The sequence below is a fragment of the Antedon mediterranea genome, chromosome 5 (genome assembly GCF_964355755.1).
Source record: "Antedon mediterranea chromosome 5, ecAntMedi1.1, whole genome shotgun sequence".
In the NCBI taxonomy this organism is placed as follows: domain Eukaryota; kingdom Metazoa; phylum Echinodermata; class Crinoidea; order Comatulida; family Antedonidae; genus Antedon; species Antedon mediterranea.
Window position 1 is genome coordinate 30,437,894 of NC_092674.1, and position 20,783 is coordinate 30,458,676.

At 33.7% G+C, this 20,783-nt stretch overlaps 2 protein-coding genes across 2 annotated transcripts; one reads left to right on the forward strand and one right to left on the reverse strand.

Annotated features, from left to right (window-relative positions):
- Positions 1 to 214: 214 nt before the first annotated feature.
- On the reverse strand, positions 215 to 20,471 carry LOC140050381 (von Willebrand factor A domain-containing protein 3B-like). Its single transcript, XM_072095544.1, has 30 exons — positions 20,383 to 20,471; positions 18,654 to 18,724; positions 17,248 to 17,493; positions 12,874 to 12,971; positions 12,283 to 12,533; positions 11,843 to 12,002; positions 11,341 to 11,510; positions 10,814 to 11,028; positions 10,335 to 10,531; positions 9,970 to 10,124; positions 9,666 to 9,804; positions 9,328 to 9,558; positions 8,794 to 9,128; positions 8,432 to 8,655; positions 8,104 to 8,214; positions 7,653 to 7,867; positions 7,339 to 7,511; positions 6,875 to 7,232; positions 5,960 to 6,110; positions 5,375 to 5,499; positions 4,800 to 4,934; positions 4,525 to 4,622; positions 4,252 to 4,400; positions 3,526 to 4,157; positions 3,257 to 3,394; positions 2,944 to 3,118; positions 2,722 to 2,843; positions 2,260 to 2,518; positions 1,845 to 2,079; positions 215 to 1,367 (listed from the first exon to the last, which is right to left on the reverse strand). Exons 2-30 carry the CDS (start codon positions 18,703 to 18,705, stop codon positions 1,253 to 1,255), a joined length of 5,664 nt encoding a protein of 1,887 aa, XP_071951645.1. The 5' UTR covers positions 18,706 to 18,724; positions 20,383 to 20,471; the 3' UTR covers positions 215 to 1,252.
- Positions 15,528 to 16,455, forward strand: LOC140048924 (uncharacterized). Its single transcript, XM_072093724.1, has 2 exons — positions 15,528 to 16,043; positions 16,153 to 16,455. The coding sequence occupies exons 1-2, from the start codon at positions 15,528 to 15,530 to the stop codon at positions 16,453 to 16,455; spliced, it is 819 nt and encodes a 272-aa protein (XP_071949825.1).
- Positions 20,472 to 20,783: the final 312 nt, after the last annotated feature.

Here is a 20,783-nt window from a genome sequence, read left to right on the forward strand (position 1 = left end):
TTTTCCATTTAGTATGTTCTTTGGTGGAAGTTGGTTAATGGATCTTAATGATTTTGTTCATTTTTAGTAGGTTGTTGGAAAGTATTAGTATTAGTATAATAATAACATATCATTTATATTATTTCATATGTGTACTTGTTTAGTGGTCTTTTTATTTATTAAAAGAAAAAAAAACAAAAGCTATACTTTTATCATAAGCTTATCAATATCTTTAATTTTTTAGTAAAATGCTCAACTATTAGTATAAACTAATAATAAAGCCAGGTTAATGTTTATCATATAATATATTGTGCATTAGTGGCTTAAAAAAATTAATATGCAATACTATTTTTGAATTTAGAATAGTAGAAGCTTAAAAATTATAATTTAGCAATGTATTAATTGTTACGTTTAGTATTCTGTATTGTACTGTACAGTATATTTGTATAGCATTTAAAAATATTGTATAGGTATTTGTTTTAAATATACAAATCAATTACAAACATTGTTGTCATAGTTTTGATTGCTTTCTGAGTTATTCTGACAATAGGGAGCTGTCAATTTGGGATGACCAATGACCTAGGTCAGGTCAATGTATGTCGTCAGTTGTTGCCTGACCTAGAAATCATCAAACCTGTGTCGAGGTAAGGAGCAAGTCCCAACATTTCTGCATGCTCACAATGAATTACCATGACGTAGTTTTGTTGTCGTTTGTTGCAAATCACAATGTAGACATTTTCTTCGGATACATAATTGAAACGACGAAGAAGTTTTCAAACATATTTATTGCCACTTTTAATATATTTAAATTTGTTCAAAAATTTGATGAATAACTGTACTATATGTTTAAAAAAATTTAAAATATTAATTTAATTTGAAAAAAAATATAGATAGAATGTTACTTATTTCACCATATGTTAAAATAGATTAGAATAAAATGGTCATTACACAGTTAACTAAACCAATCAATAAAATCAAGACAATAACATTTTATTAGCAGAAATGTCCATCAACTGAGCTACATACCTCAACACTGTACATTTAGCTGAATCCTACTCTAGGCCTACATCCCAATACAAGCCAAATCTCCATATTAACTCTATATCTCAAATAATTAGGCCTGGGCCTACAAGCAATAACATTTTCTATATTCAATCAAAATACATATTGAAACCATTTTGTACAGATATTTTGGAATAATTTTGTTACATTTATCTTTAGTATATTTAAGTTGTTCTATGCACTCAATAATGTTACAAACAGCAATAATTTGTTAATATCGAATTTCATCATCTCTTCTTAAACTTTGCTGAGCAAAGAATTGGGTGACATTATCATAATAGTCTTCAGATAACCAAAAGCACTGTTGTGGATCCACATGATTCGAGCTACAAGAAGCAAAAGGATAAAATATTTATTATATTATACACATTATACAATTATCTGTGAAGTTACAAGATAGTATTTGAACAAAGATAATACAGTGAAGAACTGTGTAAACAGTTACATACAATGCTTCCATCAGTAGTCCCATAAATGGACTGTTAAAATACATCCAGCGAGAACATGTGACCTTTTGCTGACATGGTGAGCATCATAACCATTAGACCACGTGTTTCTTGGTTATTATGTTATATATCATGGAGAAATAGTCTCCATGGTTATATACATGTATATGACATCAACATTAACTGATACACATAAAAAACTACTTATGTACACCTCTTCTGGAAGCATTGATTTCAGAAACAAGGGAAAGATTGAAATGACTCTTCCCTGCTGAAACTGTTAAGTTTTGTTTGTGTTTGTTTATAATCTATTTATAAATAAGCACACATTCAACAGTTAATATACAGCAACAATACCTTGTTCCGTTGCAGAATTTCACAATGATATATCCATCATTTGTTCCCACTATCTTTCCAGGCAAGTAAATGATGGACACGGCATTGGCAACCGCAAGAACGTGATCTCCTAGAGCTAATCTCTGTCGGCGAGTGAAAGAACCGAATATATGTTTTGTGTACTGGGAACTTTCTTCACCATTTGCCCATTGTAGATGAAATTGGAAAGTTTGGCCAATTCTTTCTTTGATGGATGCTGTAAGAAAAATGATGTGAACCGTTTTTTTATATTTAGCATTGCATGAAATTTATTATACTTGTATCCCAAAGTCAGTGTTTATAATTAAATACATATTGGAAAATTTCATTTTCTATTCCATTGATTGTGAAAATCTCATTAAAATCTAATTTATTTTCCATTTCTATCGCATCTTACCTAAATGGTACATGCCATCTCCATCATTTCTTGCCACCACAGCCGATCCAATCAACGACGTCTCACAATTCATTATATAAGCTACTAACTCTTCATATAGTTGGTCATTTATTTTGTAAAGCTCTTCTCTGGGCACTTTAGCTTCTTCATCATCATAGAATAAAACTTGACACCAGAGATCTGGGAATGAGCGGGTAATACGACCTGGTGCGTAACGAAAAGGGTAGTCAGGATGTAGACCAATTATTAAATCTCCAGCCTAAAAAATAACAATTTATTTATTACCACAATAATACTAAGACATTTTATGTATGAATTATTGCCCATACAGTATATGAATCGTGCCCATATATGGACACGATGACATTATATCACTACTATATTTGGGATCATAATACTTTTTTTGTGAAACTAGACAGAGCTTCACATTTGTGTTTTATAGTGAATCAGCTATATTATCACCTGTATAATAATCTCTGAATCTTCTTTATCTGTAAATATATGTTTTCTATCAGCTTTTTCAATTGCTCCAACATTATCTGTTATAAAGTATTGACCATCTTCTGCTTGTTCTTCAATTGTTCCTACAAAAAATAACGATGATGTGTTGAATATCTGCTTGCTATAGTAGTGAGAGTTTAAAATTATACTTTTGAAATTTGAGTGATTGTCGTAAAAGCTAACCTCTGTAAAACCATCCATCAACTGGCCAGCGTGCAAGCACCTCTTCGCCATCTTCTATTTTATCATCAAATTCTTCTTCTATGATTGATTCATTTTCACTTTCATCAGTACCTGGCTGGACTTCTTCTGATTGAGTACTTTGTTCGTGTGTTGGTGCTTTCTTGGTGAAGAAATCCTTAAAAAAGAATAAAATATGCTATAAATAAAAAGACATGGTACTTATAATCTTAACAAGGCCATTTTACAATGCCAGTGATCAACAGCTATAACTTTATTAGGAAGGTATAGGTACTATGTCTTAAATGGAACATACCTGATGCTTGTCTAGGAGTTCTTGTTGTTTGTCCTGCAGTTTTTTGTGTTTGTCTTGTAGCTCTGCATGGTGACTGTCATAACCCTTTTGTACTTCATTTATCTTCTTAACAGTGTGTTTAAGTTCCTCACGTAATTCCTGAAAAATGTAAAGGAAGATTTTAAAGGAAGCTTTTCAACAATAGTGGTCAAGGAAAGGGTATACATGCAAGGGCTAGTAAAGATGGGCTATATGAATATTGCTGTTATGGTAAAATAAATTGTACTGACCTCTTGAGACCTGAAGTGATCTGTTTGCTGTTGGTTCAACTGATCTTGAAGCTCTTCAAGTTTGTGAAGGAACTCTTTGAGAGATTCTCCACTTAACTGTGAGGTTGCCATATCAGGTTCATCTTCACCAGCAGAGGATCCAGCACTAGAATCTTCACTCTTACTGCCATCATTCTTGGAATCATCCTCATTTTTCTGAGTTTGTTCATGATCTGGAGATGCTGATCTTGATGAATGTTTTGAGTCAGGTGGTGAACAAGACCTGGATGATGATTTAGAAACATGAGATGCTTCTGATTTGTGAGAAGAATGTGACCCTGATCTCTTTGAAGAATTTGAACGTGCTCTTTCTGATGAATTTGAATCTGACCTTTTGGATGAACGTGACCTATCAGATGAGTCTGACCTGTTTAGTGAGCGGGAACCTGACCTTTGAGTTGATCTTGAATGTGAACTTTTTGATGATTTGGAACTAGACCGAGATTGTGTTCTCTTTGAAGATCTTTCATTACTGGATGATCTTGAGCGGTCAGAAGCTGCACTAGAATATTTGTTCTGTTTATTGTCTGATTCTCTGGATCTCGATCTGGACGTGGACGGAGACCTACTAGATGACCTATCAAACTTTACACCTGATAAATAGAAAATTTAATTTATATAAAATGTTATATTTACACAACCCAAAGTTTTGGGACAATATTTTTACATAGTAAATATAGGGCTTACCTTTCTTTTCCTTCTCTTTATCTTTTTTCTTTTTCTTTCTTCGTCTGTGTCGCTCTCTTCCTCTATCTTTGTCCTTTTTCTTTTTATGATGTTTTGGCTTTTCTTCCTCTTTCGTTGCTTTATTCTCCTCATGTATTGTAGAGTGAAGACTAAAAGTGAAATAATTCAAAGTTTATAAATAATTAATAAGTCGGTATAGTAGTATACAATTCTTACTGATTGTTATTTGTATGACATTAGATGTTATAAGTAGTGCAACAAAAGGTGTTTTACTTTTGGAAATCGACTCCTTGTAAATCCCAAATAAACCGTAAAGCAAAGTTGTAGCGGGATTTGGTGATCTTCACAATAGAGTTTCTTTGGACGTTTACCTGAAACAATACAATAGTTTATTAAAATAATCCTGGTTTATGTTCTGTAATACCGAAGTGGCTCTCTGTTTCAATATCAAATAATATTGTCTTTATGTACTACACAACACATGGATTTCATCAAAATAAAAATATGGAAATGTAATGAAAACCTTTTAGATAAATTTACAAACTTACTGCTTTGTTGTTGAACTTAATTATGGTGTAAAACTTTGCTTGTTTCGCTTCATGAATCGGTGTGATTTGAACCATTCCTGGTACCCAACATTGGTAGGGCACTTTTCCAGTTTTGACCAATACATAATCTGCCACCTGTGAAATAGATAAACTTTTTGTAGATTACAAGTGAGTACAGATCATCTTGTAACAAACTGGGTTAGTGCTACCAGACTGACACCATGAATATGTGAATATTGTAGCTCAATGTATGTATTGGCCTATCTTTGATCTTGAATCTACACTCAATGTGTAGATAGAGGTTGGACACTCAATGTGTAGATAGAGGTTGAAGAGGAGAGAGCTAGTCAAACAAAGGTGACCCTTGGTGGTCAAACTTAGAGATCAGCTTCGAGATGTTTTTAGTGAAAGTGGTCGCAGTTGTGGAGTATGGAAGGGTACTCCAGTCTCTGACTGGAAATAACAAATTCCATTCTCCCTATGGCTGAAACATTGTGATGTCATGTTTCTTAGGTCGATTTCAAAAGAATAATCAAGGCTTGGGACTACTGTATATCAATTTTATATCAACTTACCCTGAGATAGGGACACGGCCTGGCACCACTCATAGGAATAACAAAACGTGATGGTACTAAACGCTGAGTTGTATCGTAGAACTGGACTTCAATGTGACGGGCATTTGGAACATCCACAACAGTGCCTATTAAATTTATATATTATTATTTCGTTTATTTTATATTTAATGAGTTCATGGTTTGGGAGAAAGCATCTACAGGTACATATATTTTGAAAAATTGAAAAAACCCACATGTATTGAAATTGTTGTCATTTTTTTAACATAACTTCTAGAAGGGATCCATGATAATAATGACTACCAATTACTGCTTTATCTATGTTCACTTTAATATCTTTTTTCTATTTTGTATATTCATTCATTATTATCTAAATAAATATTATCTGAAATCTGAAATAACATGATGGTACAGTAGTGTCATGGTAAATGTGTTTAGCATCATTGTACAGAGCTTTCATGGTATAGGTTTCAGCATCATGGTACAGTGTCTCGGTAGTGTCATGTTAAAGGTGTCACATATCAGGCTGTTATTTCTTTTTTTTAATCATAGAAACTCATCAATTAATCTCCTTTATAACCGGTTTACCTTTATAATAGAATCCGTTCTCATCACTCCGTGCTATCACATGCATTCCTTTCATTTTGTCTAAGACACAGCGAACTCGTTTCTTACTAAGAGCCTTCTTGAGTGGTTTGTCTGTAGTTTTGTGGCTACCAGTAACCAAAGCATTGAGGCCCTAAATAGAAGAGAACAAAAGATTTGTAAGGGATAAAGAAGATAGAATATATGTAGAAGAGATGCATGCTATATGTCCATTTATTTCGTAATACATCAAAAGATATAGACAGAACTTTTCATTTTATTTGCTGCTAGCTACGGTCAAAGTTCACGTTGAATAGCCATTTTGAAATAAAAATAAACAGCTGAAAACAGTAAAGAAACAAGAATATTAATGAAAATGCATAGGCCTACATAGAAAGCAGTGAAATAGCAGACAAACCAGCTCAAACAAAACTCTTAGAAAAAAACATAAAACAACAAAGAAAGCCAGTGTACATTCATGCAAGGTTTTTTCAGTTTATTTGTGAGTTTGCAGCTAAAAATACAATTAAAAGTTCAATTGTTCATTATAATCATATAGAAATACAGTATATAAGCCCTATGGCAATGTTTAATGTATTGGAATAATACAATATTAACATTCATTCCTACAGTACATTAAATTTGTTCAGTATAAATACACCAATTTATAAAATCTCCACCTAAATTTGTAAAATACATTTTTGGTTAATCTAGCATTGTTTGTTACATTTCTATCTATTTAAATTTTTCAACTTTCTAAAAAAAATAATAGCACTAACTTAGGATATGTTCAGACTATAAAATCCTAACTTTTTCCTTTCAATCTTTTAAACTATAATATAGTAATTTCTTTATTACAATTATTATATAAACTTAATCCGAATCTCGCAAGCTAACACCACCATCATTCTCATCTACCTCATAACTTAGAGCATCGCTCCTCCTCGAAGCATCACTCCTCCTCGATGTATTGCTCCTCCTTGATGAATCGCTTTTCCTTGATGCAGCATCATCTGATTCAACATTATCAGAAAATCTTGTACGAGGCGAATCATCTTCTCGAGGTGTACTTGCTGTGACTTTGGGAGTTTTTCCATTACTTTCCTTCACAGCATTTCGTAGGTCTTCACTCTGCTGAAGATAGCGGTGAGCTTTTTCAATCTCTTCTTCTAATAGGATGATGTCCTGTTCTTTGATTGGCCAACCAATTCGGTCAAGCGCCTCCAAACAGTCCCGTCGATTTTCTATGAAGGAGACTGGTATATCCGAATCAAATCTATAAAAAAACATTTTAGAATTAAAATTTGACTCGATTTGTATAGTGCTTTTGTACAGTAATTCTCCTCAACAAATGTCAGAATATAATATACAGTATAACTTACTTGTCTTTTTCTTCTTGTGGTAGAGCTCTCCAAACAACCTTGTCCAATCTCACCATATACTCCACGATGGCTTTTTGTAGTTTCTCTTCATAGGATTCAAGATTCACTGCACTGGGGTTGATTAGCTGAACTTCATGTCGATTACTGCCAGTAGTATGAGCAAGTGGAATCACCTTAAAAAAACACACACAGAAAAGTTTATAATTCAGAAGTAAGAATTGTCCCAAGGGAAGAGGATTTATTTCAGGTTTAGAAATAAGAACCTCTGCAGAGCAAAATAAAGAAACTATTAGAAAGTCTAGTCAACTACTAACCTCATCAAAGACCTTGGAGATGACATGTTTGTCTAAGATAGGAATGTATTTTGACCTTTGTCGTATCATCGTTGGGCCTAAAGCATCTATAATTGTCAGTTTTTTAGCAGAAAGACCATGCTTTTTTAGCCACTGCCTTGAAGACATCTCAAGAGAACTCTTCTTCTTTGTTTTCTTCTCTTTCTTTACAGGTTCTGGTCGTTCAATTCCTGCTTCTGTAAAAAAAAAAACATTGTTATTCTTATTTCTGTATTACAGGTTCAATTGACTTTGTCCAAAGCTTGAAGATTATTTACACAAACTTGTATCAATACAAACTATGTTCAGAATGAAATTCTAGGTGTTTTCTGGTTCAATTCCTGAATAATAGATATTAGATGGTAGATGGTGCAAAATAGTAAGCATTTTTATTCAGATTAAATGATCAATTTCTGTATTTCAATCAACTTACTTCTAAGTACATCAGTGTACCTCTCCCATTGGTTGTCCATTAACTCTTTTGTTTCTGGCAACACCCAATCTTTTTGTCCTGTTATTCTTAACAGACTTGTTTTAGTATGATCTGAAAAGAAAAAACAAACATACAATGAGAGGGACAAGCAGAGCAAGATGGAAAAATCTATTTCGTTAACAATTGAGTCATTGACAACTTGAATGCTGTACAGTAAAGCATGCAGTTGTCTCTGTGGAATCTTTTATAAGAGGATTGAGGACCCTTGCCTAGGAATAAAGCTATCAAGCAAGTACACACCATACAGTAATATTCAGTTTCCACTTACATGCAATATTAGGCTTGGACAAATTAGATTTCTTAGAGTGTAAAGTTGGTCGAGGAGGGTACGTAGATGTTCGACATCTTTCATGGCCACCTGATGACCTATGACTAAGAGCTGATGTGGGTCGTTGTTGAAAACCTTGAGACGAGGCTGGTCTTGTAAGATGGAATTCATTTGAGGAGCTCAGTGACAATGTTCTTCCTTTCCCGGACATTGGCCTAGATGATCTAGAGTAATATAATGAAAATGTGGTTAGGGGAAATATAAGTTGAAAAATATTAGCATTTACTATTAGCAGTTATCAAGAAAAAAGAAGAATTTAGAATCTGTTGACAACCCAAAAAAAACAACATAAAATTGTTCACCTTTTTCCATTATGATTTCGGCCACATCCTTGAGACTGATTATTAGAGTTCCCCCAATCTAGCAGAGCGCACTGAGCACGTAGTTCAGATAACTTCTTTACATCATCTTTTCCTTTCTTTATCTCCTCCTTCAACAGACTTATGTCCTCACTTTCAAATGGTGCAGGCCCAATTCGTTCCCCCATGTTCTCTGAGTAGTAGTGGTATCGTCCACCAGTGTCTGCTGCTAACTGTGACAGGAATTCGTTCGCTTCTACATCGTTGCAGTTGAATGATATTGCATGAATTGGAATGGAGTTTTGTAATTGCACTTGAGCTAAAATAGATTTGGTTGGCTGCAAAAAAGGCATTATAAATTAATTACAATAAACAACCCAAAGATGGGTGGTATTCAAATACCAGTCATACAGTACAATTCTAGTCATTATAAGGAACAAATGTACACGCGCTCTCTCTCTCTCTTTCTCTCTTATCGTATATTTAGTATAAATCCAATTGGAACAACCCATGTTTCACCTTCAATTTATTACTTACATGGTCTGGCCTTCCATCTGTCAAAAGATACACAGCTTGTGTTCCTGGGTCAGACAGAGCAATCTTTAATGCAGCTAGAGTATTCGTTGACCCTGTCACATTTAACCCTCGAACCCACTGCCATGCACTTTGGAGACTGTCCTCATTCACATCCAACATACGGTCTCGCCAAGAATGAGCTTTACTTCCAAACTGTGTCAGGTTGAATTTCATTTTGTGTCGAAGTTGTTCCTAAAGAAAAAAACAATATGAAATGACAGTCATTTTAATAAACACATAAAAGTAAACAGGATTTTTTACAATTTTTGTTAACATAAAAACCAAAAAACTTGTAATACCTGCATTAGACGATACAATCTGTCTTTCACTAAGTTGAGATGGTTCTCCATTGAGTTGGATGTGTCTATCAAGATATAAACTTGCTCTTCTATGATGGTACCAAACAACTCACGACTACCCTGCTGAAGCCAGTCAATCCTGTAAAATTCAAAATTCCAATATTATTTTAATTAGTGTAAAACTAGAATAACTTTCTGTAGGCTTCAAAATAACAAGATTTTAGAAAAGTCACAGTCATCAATTACAAAAATCAAAGTTAATTTATTAGTACAGTAAGTTTGACATCAGTTTTAAATTGCGTACCTTCTCTGAAAGTCATTTACAGCCACAGTCATTTTCTTTTCAAATGTGCGGTGAACTTCAGCTGTCACATGTACATGTTTCACTGTGCCATCCTTCCACTTAAAATGGCAAAATTGGTTGCAGTACTTGGCATTTACAAGTTTGTTTCTTGTGTCCTGCAAAACATGTATCAAACAGATATAATAATAACACACTACTTTAATACAGTATTTAACTTCTATATAATGATTTCTTGCGGTGATGCTAATTTGCTGATCACATTAAGAAACTGACAAATGTGAAGAAGCAAAAAGGGTTTTGATGTAGCAATGAGACTATTAGTGAACTATTTAGATTAAATGTAGTATGGTTTAAACATTACTTACAGCATCAGTGTATTCATCATTAGGAGGGCGCTGCAGGTTGACAACTCCATCGCAGTGTTTGAATGACACAAGTCCAAGTGCATCATAGAGGCCAAGTTTGCGAGACTTTAAACCATGGCTCTGAAGCCACTCTCTAGACCCCATGTTTTGTTCACTTCGTTTCACATCAGATGGTGATGGAGCGATTGCCGGAGTCTCTGTATTAAATAAATAAAATATATTTATAAATTCAAATATTTAGATTGCTCTTTGTATAGTTGGTATAAACTTTTCATTCATTGCTTTGTACACAATTTTGCATTATTTTATGAAAATGAACACTGATTAAGAAGAATGTCTGAATGGAAAAACTGGAGAAAACAAAGAAATTCAGTGCTACAGTAGGGTGGAGATTAAGAATCGTCATTTTGTCATGGTGAAGTAAGGACACATAAAATAGTATTATAAAACCAGAGAGGGGTTTAATGCTGATGACATACCTGGTTTATTACTATCAACAGCTGAGTCTGTTAGTAAAGATTGCAGATCAGCCAGTATGTTACGTGCTTCTTCAAGCTCACTCCATACCAGGACAACATCTTCTCTTGTTCCAGCTCCAGGAGGTATTCCACCCAGCTTAATATGGCTGTCTAGTGTGTATCCACTTGTGCCTACAACGTCTGCATCCAGTTTATTGAAAGCAAATGCATGGAATCTTGAAAACAAAAAAATAATCAAAAATCAAGAAAAAAAAAATTTGTTTTAAATAGAAACTCTCCCAGACCCAATTTTTGTTTAGATTATTTTATAAATAAACTAGAAACCAGTTCAAGAGTCCAGACCAGATTGGCCAAAAAAGTAAGTATTCTTATCTTTTATGAACTGCTGCATTTACTTATGAGATGTTTATCAAAACCAAAATAGGCTTATTTTCAAATCACTATGTTCAAAACACTATCTAACTACCAATCTTATACCATATTATAATATATGGTAGATTTTTCATTTTTGATAGATTTGGCCTTACCTGCCACCAGTGAGCTCGGATGCTTGTCTTAGAAACTTAATGGTAGTTGAGTCTGTACTGTTGAAGGCTACAGTGTTGACTGGTATAGGAGCACCTTTCATCTTCTGTAAGAACAGCTCTGTGTTTGTTTTAGCAGAACTACCTTCAGAGAAGAGGTAAACGGCTTCAATCTGAAACGAATTACAATAAATAAAGGATTAACACATCACGTTCAGTAAATTGTTAAATTTTGGAAAGTTGTAGCTTGGTGGTTTAGATATTATCATTACTATTAATCTCTCATATATGATCCTCAAGATTCAAACATTTTTCTCATGACAAAAACTACACTCCATTCCCAATGACTGATAATAAGACTTATTAACCTACAGTATTACTGTTTATGTAGAGAGAGCTTCTTGTGTTTATGTTTGTCTTGTGAATAGTACATAAAATCACTTTATGGTTATCTATTGCAATGTGCCTAATTTGAAGAGAAAAACAACAAATAAAATCTATTTACATTTTCATCATTGAAAGCTTTTACAATTCCTTCCAAGGCACTGTTCTGTGTAGTAGCTGCAACTTTGTCAAGATCCAGCAACCAGTCAATGGCACTGTTCAAGCTCTCTGCAGACATTGGCACAGCATAGGGCTGGAATGACACTTGATCTTCAGCAGCTCTGAAACAAGATAAAGTACAGTATCAAATTAACACCTTAAATGAAAGAGTAGTTGCAAACAAATAGAGATAAAAATAGCAATTCACTTTGAGTAAATAAATGGCTTCAACCATGTATCATGCATACAGTAAATGTCATCTTTGTTGTCGTTCCTAAAGTCAATATCGGTTGTTTAAAATGTTTGTAAATTATAAGTTTTGGAGAATATACACTTATAAATACTGTTGTATCTTATATCTTCATTTGAAAAACTTTTATAAGTCTGGAAAGGCAAGTTTACCTTATAAGATTAAGTTTGGCCACCTGTGATCCTTGCTCCTCAATGACTTTAACAATAGCATTACGACAGTGTTCAAACTGTCCCGGTGAATGAGTTTTAATGTCAATAACAATTGATATACATCTCTCTTCAATTACACCAAAGAATCGTCTACTCTCGGTTGTCAACCACTCGATTCGTTTCTTGTAAAGTAATATTGCTTGAAGTAGACTGTTTTCAATCTGTTTGATCTTCTCTTTGCCGACATTCAACTGAAATTTTAACAATCCTTTTTTAATTTTGATAAAAAAAGTTTATTCAATGCAACACTCACTTATTCTGATTTTTGACAGTGCTATGAGCAATGATCGTTGGAATGCTGCTTTCAAAATGGAACGATTGATTGATTGATTGATTGATGCTAAAGAGTGAACTCCCACTTACATTCGTAATAAAATAATGTTTGGTTTATATTCTATTATTCATTTCTGTAGATGATCAAATAAAAATTGAAATGTCGAATCATGGCTTTGAGTCCCTCTAACTTTTTGAACATACATGGTTAATTACCTTTAGATGTTTTGAATTATATAGTTTTTTCAATTTTCTTACATTAACATTGTAAACTGTACCGTCTCTTCGTGGATATCGTGAGAAAAGTCCTTCGCCATAACGAGAACAAACAGGCTTCTTTAAGGCTTGATCAAAATCTTGAAAAAAGGGTAAAAAATAAATGGATATACTATATGTCTAATATTAATATAATTATTTTTATTGATAAATGATGATTTAAATCATTTGTAGTTAGCACTTTAGGGAAGAGAAGCACAATGGTACTATGGGCTGCAGATACAAGAGAACGACAAGGAACACACATTCTACCCCTGACTACCAAAGTTTTCACTTTACTGTATATTAGATTAGAGAACATGCAACGTATTCTGCATGTTCACTTTCAAATAGGTTATTATAATAGCTTTATCATCATCAAAAACAGATTAGACAAACAATCTGAAACCAGCAATCTAATATTATCACCAACAAGTTGGCTTAAACAAATAATGAACATCAGACAATAGACTTTTTACAGAATACAGCATACAGTACGTGTACAGACAATAGACGTCTGATGGTAGTGACATGATGTTGCTAGCCAACCATTCACTCTACAAATTCAATTTCAGAATGTGTGTCATCAAACATACAATCTGTTAAAAGATTGTCTGATTTTTAAAACAATTTCATATGCATCCGACATTGAGAAACTATAGCCAATTATAAGATGAATTTATTTGAGGTTTAGGGAGGGTAACCACTAAAGCTACAAACATCTCTCCAGTACGTTCCTTTATATGTTGTGATATAATGTATATCAAAGTAATTTATTTTGCTTACCATAGCAGGGTTGCTAACTTCCATTTTTTATGAAGATTGTGCATTTTGTGACAAAAGCACCAAATTTGGCACAAACCTTCTTTAGGGTATATCTAACAATCCTAGAAGGGGTGCCCAAAAATCGGAACAATTTAACGACGTCATTTGGACCACGCCCTTTTTTTAGTATTACGTAATTAGGTGAAAACTCAAATCTTAGTATATACATACCAAGTTTGGTATCAAATTAAAACTCATGACATGTACATTGCAATACACACATAGCAAATATATGATTTCTCTTCAGACGGAATATATAGGTCAAATAATGTAATTTTCTGTCATATTGAAGGGAATTTCAATCAAAACGCGCCAATATTGGGCTATGTTATGAACATTGTAGTTATAAGAACAACAACATTCATTTTTGTAATAGAACTACAGTACTAATATATATTTATCCTGTATCAGTTACTTTCCTTTAACATAATATTAGGAACCACCGAAAAAAAGTATATAAAACATATACTGTATCAAACTTGGCTCAATAATCACTGGACTAAGTAAACAGACAAAAGACCATTTGACTGACAATTATGGCGTTAGCATCCATAACAATACATGGAGGTGATTTTCAACTTTACTTTTATGAAATTATTTATCTGGAAACAAACACTTATAATGGTACAGAGTTGCTAGATGACGAACAAGTTCCACGGCATGGGTAACAAAGACCAGTGCAAAAAAGACCTGCTGAACGGCACTTGCAGTTCCCTGAGCAATGCAGGCAACCAATTCCTCGATAATTGTTCAGAACTTCTGGTCTTGGATGCTCGAGATTGTGCCAATAAAAGTGCAGTAGTGACAGTTCGTACAATTCAGGATGTAGGTACTACCCAGTACCAACAATATTTCAAGGAAGTTATTCTCGACAGAAGTGTTGCAATTCAACAAGCCATCAAACAGAATAAGCTGCCGTTGTTCAACACACCATGGTCAAAATCAGTGTCCAAAACAAAGCAACAAGTTAAGAGTTTAAAAAGTGACTGCAGCCTATTCAGTCGACTGTATATTGCAAGTCAATCTAGTGATGGAGTTTTGGAAGACATCTTCATGCATGAAAACCAGCCATGGCAACCCTCTTTGGCAGTAAATGGAAAGCTTCGACTACCAACTAAGAAGTCTGAGTTTCTACAGCATTTGGAGACTGAAGGCCAGCCTGAACCTCCTACATATTGTGACGTAAAGGTGTTTGACAGAGCTGCTATTGTCTATGCCCTTTCCAGCACCCATGCATTTACATTTGATGACTACGGTGATAAGGTGAGTACATTTCTTTGCATTCAGGATTGTATCTATTGTTTAACCACCACATAATTGGTCACTTCTATATGCGGATCGTTATTCTTGTATCATTTGTATGACAGGTCTTTCTACCGTGGACCAGACAGCAGCTGCAGAATAGTAACAGAATTGATATAGTGTGGGACACTTACAGAACAGATAGTCTTAAGCAGTCTACAGGAGAAAAAAGAGGAAAGGGGGTCAAGAGGAAAGTTGGGGGACAAACAAAGATTCCAGGGAATTTTCCAGACTTTCTGAAAGATCCAGTAAATAAAGAGGAGTTATTTACTTTTTAACTACAAAGGTGTCTACCCATGATTACTCTGACTGCAAAGAAGTTTACATTACATCAGGTAAGTTTTATTATGATACATACTTATTTATTTTGTTTGTAACCAAACGATTAATTTACTTATACAGTTTCATACCAATAATTAATTAAAAAGGCATATTAAATTAGTAAGTAATTCTTGATATATGTCCTGTAGGCGAGTCTGTTGTATGTTGACATCTACTCAACCTATGTCAATCTGCGACCATGAAGAGGGATGTGCATTCACATTGATGATGCCTTAAAGAAAGGTAGCAGGGTTATTTTGGTGCGTACAGTTGATACTGATGTCGTCGTTATCTTGGTTGGTATTTTCTGCAATCTAATAGCCTGTTATCTTGGTACGTGTATCTGGGTCGCATTTGGCATGCGTAAGCACTTCCAATATTTTAATATAAATACCATCTGCCATAACCTAGGAGAGGATAAGTCAAGAGGGCTGCCAGTTTTTCATGCATTTACTGGGTCCGATACTACATCCCAGTTCTTCGGAAAATCAAAACACTCCGCATGGGAGACGTGGAACTCATTTCCAGCAGTCACAGAAGCCTTTCTTTTCATGGCACATCACCCTTTCAAATCTCTAGGAGTCAACTCATCTCAATTCCAGTTGCTAGATGAGTTTACATGTCATCTATACGACAAGACAAGTACTTTAAGAAGTGTTACTAAGCTAAGACAAGATCTTTTTTCAAGAAAGGCACGGACAATGGACAACATTCCTCCTACACAGGTAAGGGGAGCTTCCATATAATTGTCAATTGTCGTTTAATAATTTATTATCAGATTCATGTTTTTCTTTCATTAAAAGGTAACACCAATCTTTAAATTGTTTATTGCAGGATGCACTTTTACAGCATTCCAACAGATCCATATACCAAGCAAGCATTTGGACCACCAGTCTACAGCCACAGCAGAATGCTCCATCACCAGAAGACTTTGGTTGGACTAAAACCGGCAGTACATGGACACCAGTCTGGACAATACTACCTGAAGCATCCAAGGCATGTAGGGAATTGCTAAAGTGTGGCTGCAAAAAGTTGCCTTTTTGCTCAGGGAACTGCAAGTGTCGTTCAGCAGTGCACTGGTCTTGTTACCCATGCCGTGGAACTTGTTCGTCATCTAGCAACTCTGTACCATTATAAGCGTTTGTTTCCAGATAAATAATTTCATAAAAGTAAAGTTGATAATCACCTCCATGTATTGTTATGGTTGCTAACGCCATAATTGTCAGTCAAATGGTCTTTTGTCGGTTTACTAATAGTCCAGTGGTTATTGAGCCAAGTTTGATATAGTATATGTTTTATATACCTTTTTTCAGTGGTTCCTAATATTATGTTAAAGGAAAGTAACTGGTACATGATAAATATACATTAGTACTATTACAAAAATGAATGTTGTTGTTCTTATAACTACAATGTTCATAACATAGCACAATATTGGCACGTTTTGATTGAAATACCCTTCAATATGACAGAAAATTACATTATTTGACCTATATATTCCGTCTGAAGAGAAATCATATATTGTTTATGTGTGTATTGCAATGTACATGTCATGAGTTTTTATTTGATACCAAACTTGGTATGTATATACGAAGATTTAAGTTTTCACCTAATTACGTAATACTAAAAAAAGGGCGTGGTCCAAATGACGTCGTTAAATTGTTCCGATTTTTGGGCACCCCTTCTAGGATTGTTAGATATACCCTAAAGAAGGTTTGTGCCAAATTTGGTGCTTTTGTCACAAAGTGCACAAAAAAAGTGCTAAGTTACCCTGCTACCATACTAAAACCTTTTCACGACATTAAGCAGATCTCTCACTGCATTTCTGAATTTCTCGGTTGCCCTTATTATGTAAGAGTAATCTCACTCCTTCCTGCCCTTATGTTTGCCAAAAATATAATCATTTGGATAAATGTTCATACGTTAACTTACCATCAAAATGTTTAAATCCAATGGAGGACAATATCTGTCCAAGGTTCAACCTGTTTTTCTTCAAGCCGTATGTAGCCAGCCACTTCTTTGATGATATCAAGGAGGACACATCAGGCTCCCATACCTTTTTCTTTGTTGGTTTTTGTTTTACGTATGACTGTATATCTTCAACTGAAACATTGATATCAGATTTCGACCCATTTGTAACTCCGGAAATCGGCAAATTTGGTAGGTCAAATTTGGGTCCTATAGGAACAAAATTTTAAAATATCAACAGAAATATTATTTGAAAAGTTATTGTATGTGCAATTTTAAAATGATAATTAAATAAACACAATAGGATAACTTCGAAGATTTTAAACAGCAATAAAAATACTGTAGTATTACATATTTATTATCTGTACAGGTACTGTATATAATTCTCCAGTTAATTATCAATAACAATGTTACATTATATTTGTTATTGATTAAATTACTGAAAATATGACATGTGGGTACCAGTGGCTGGATAAAATATGACATGTGGGTACCAGTGGCTGGATAAAATATGACATGTGGGTACCAGTGGCTGTGGATAAAATATGACATGTGGGTACCAGTGGCTGGATAAAATATGACATGTGGGTACCAGTGGCTGTGGATAAAATATGACATGTGGGTACCAGTGGCTGGATCTCAATGGATATACAAATAAAATAAGCAAAAACCTAAATCAAAATGAAAGAAATTGCAGAGCTTTTGAAAACACTATTCCTTCAACAGTTAGTTTTTTTAATTTATTTTTTATATTATGTTAAAAATTATTTGATTATATTAGTTAAGTATTTGAGAATGAAAAAAACTGGAATGTATGATGATGAGTGACTGATTAGTAAGAAAATAAACAATTCAGAAAGTGCAAAAAGAAATTTCTGAAAATGTGATAAAATTAGTAAAGAAAAGCTAGTACACTCTCTAGAAAGATTTCACTACACTTCTACCAGATCACTGTTTTAAATTTTACAATAAAAGAGACAAAAATGGTTAATTTTAAAATGATACCATGATAACATTAGTAAGCTGCACCTTGGTGCAGTACAAATGTACTGTAGAGGTATACGTGTGCAAAACAATTTTTGTGTTCAAGTAACTTTTTGATTTTAGATGATAATTTCTGCATCAAAAGAGAAATAGTGAGATAAGTTAAGCTCTGTCTACACTATCAAACTATTATCAAAGTGGTACCAAATATGGTAGTGATATATCCAAATATGGTAGTGATATATCCAAATATGGTAGTGACATCATCCATGTCTATATATGGGCACATCACATTTTGTTGTCACATAAAGTTTGATAGGATAGAGCTTAAAAAAAAGTTAGTTGATTAGTATGTGCTCCTTCATTCGTCACTTCAAACAACTTACTATGCTGGTCAGAAAGAGGAAAGTAAACTCGGTCACGTTCTATCTCGTACATTTCAATTAGTTTTTATATCCTAAAATGAGCAGTTACACCAAGATAATAAAATGAAAATTGATAAAGATATATTTCTTACAATGTAAAATATTCAATGAATGTACATGTGTTTTTAAATTGTACATTTTTTTTCACATTTTGCTGCGGATACTTCTGCAACTGCACCCAATTAATATCTTTATTTGAGCTGCTGCAAATAGATTGCCCCACCAAAACAAAATATGCAATTATGTATGACATATTCTCGTTAATTATGATTCCGACAAATGTTTATTTATAATTTCAAAACATTTTTTATGTGCCCATCAACATTTAAGACAAACATTTTGAGGATTTCATACTGGAAGTCTAATATCAGTGTAGGCCTAACTACATGTAAATCAACAGTCTAGACTATAGGCCTTCTATAGTATGCCTCCGGCTGCTTTTGCACAGTAATTCAAACAGTACTTACAGTATTACGGTCAGTCTAATTACCGAAAACAACCGAAAATAACCGAAAACAACCATAAACAACCGAAAACAACCACAAACAACCGAAAACAACCATAAACAACCAAAAACAACCATAAACAACCGAAAACGAACCGAAAACAAACCTAAAACAACATAAAATAATCTAAATACCGAAAACAAATTTGTATAATATTTTTTTAATGTCGCCCTCTATTGATGGGTGTTTCTAAATCTAAGACCATAACAGAGACAAAAAACCGCGCGCGCAAAAGCCAAGGAAGACCCTACGATGACAGTGTGCACAAAATACAACTAAAAATCGTACAATCAATCAATTGATAACATCGCATTTACTTACAGAATCTATAAAAATATTTTAATTTTAGTCTTTCGATTTTTGATCCAGAAACCAGCGCATTACTCCTTGTTTTTGAGTTCGTGTTGTGTCCGTTGGATATTGTGCTCCGCCAACAGAGCAAACAGAATTTCTATGTTTTTCCTAAAACAAATGATAATAAATGATACTTGACTTGACTTGACTTGACAATAATTATGAATATGTTAATCCATAGTATAGAAAGTAAATTGACTATGGTTAATCATGATCAATTTAATTATAGATTTTCAAAGATAAATTATACAAAGATACTAGGGACTATAAAGTATACTATCCTTAATCGCTTCAGTATTCACTTAAGTGACGAAACCGGGGACGAAAACGCAAAGTTAGGTAAAATCATGCTTTGTTTTTGAAAAGACTAAAAACGAAATGTGTTTATAGATTTTGTAAGTAAATGTAGTCTACGGTGTATTTCATTGAATTTGTACGATTTTTAGTTGTATTTTGTGCACACTACCATTTCGTAGGGTCTTCCATGATTTTTGCGCCTCTGTGTATGGTCTTAGCTTTAGAAACACCCATCAATAGAGGGCGACATTAAAAAAAATATTATACAAAATTTGTTTTCGGTATTTAGATTTTTTAAATTTTGTTTTCGGTTTGTTTTCGGTTTGTTTTCGGTTGTTTACGGTTGTTTTCGGTTGTTTATGGTTGTTTTCGGTTATTTTCGGTTGTTTTCGGTAATTAGACTGACCCCAGTATTACTAAGAAGTATTTAGGCCTAACGTCGTGACAGTGAGAGATAGACTCTATGACACGTTATACTTTAATAACTATATGTTTTCTTAAATAATAGGCTTACTAATGATATTTATGCTTACCTAAATGTGAACTCATAACTCAACAAGGTGTTCTATTTATAAAAATTCCATTATCTACCGGCTAAGTACGAGTACTTAATGCTTCATACTCAGCACCGTGAATTTTCATTTCGTTTTTGTTTTGGTCTCAGTTGCCAGGGTTGATGACGTAAAATAAACCAATCAAATTGCTTCATTCTTTGATCAGTATTAAGTCCTCGTTCACAAACAAAAATGTTACTAAAATTAATTTTTCAAGTTTTAATCTAATTATAAATACATTTCAAAATACATAATATTACGTACATAATTTTAATCAAAATTAATTATTTCTGATTTTATCATTCAATCAAAATATACCAGACCTTAAAAGTCTACCACAGTGGGCGTGTTCATTGTATTACATTATACTTTCATACAGA

Bases quoted from the DNA above. Each gene is read 5' to 3' on its own strand.
- LOC140050381 (XM_072095544.1), bottom strand. From the start codon at position 18,705: ATGTACGAGATAGAACGTGACCGAGTTTACTTTCCTCTTTCTGACCAG. The intron at 12,003-12,282 runs GTAAACTTGCCT...ATCTTGTTTCAG, and splicing joins GCCAAACTTAATCTTATAAG to AGCTGCTGAAGATCAAGTGT. The intron at 4,158-4,251 runs GTAAGCCCTATA...TCTATTTATCAG, and splicing joins TAAAGAGAAGGAAAAGAAAG to GTGTAAAGTTTGATAGGTCA.
- LOC140048924 (XM_072093724.1), top strand. From the start codon at position 15,528: ATGTGCATTCACATTGATGATGCCTTAAAGAAAGGTAGCAGGGTTATT. The intron at 16,044-16,152 runs GTAAGGGGAGCT...TGTTTATTGCAG, and splicing joins ACAACATTCCTCCTACACAG to GATGCACTTTTACAGCATTC.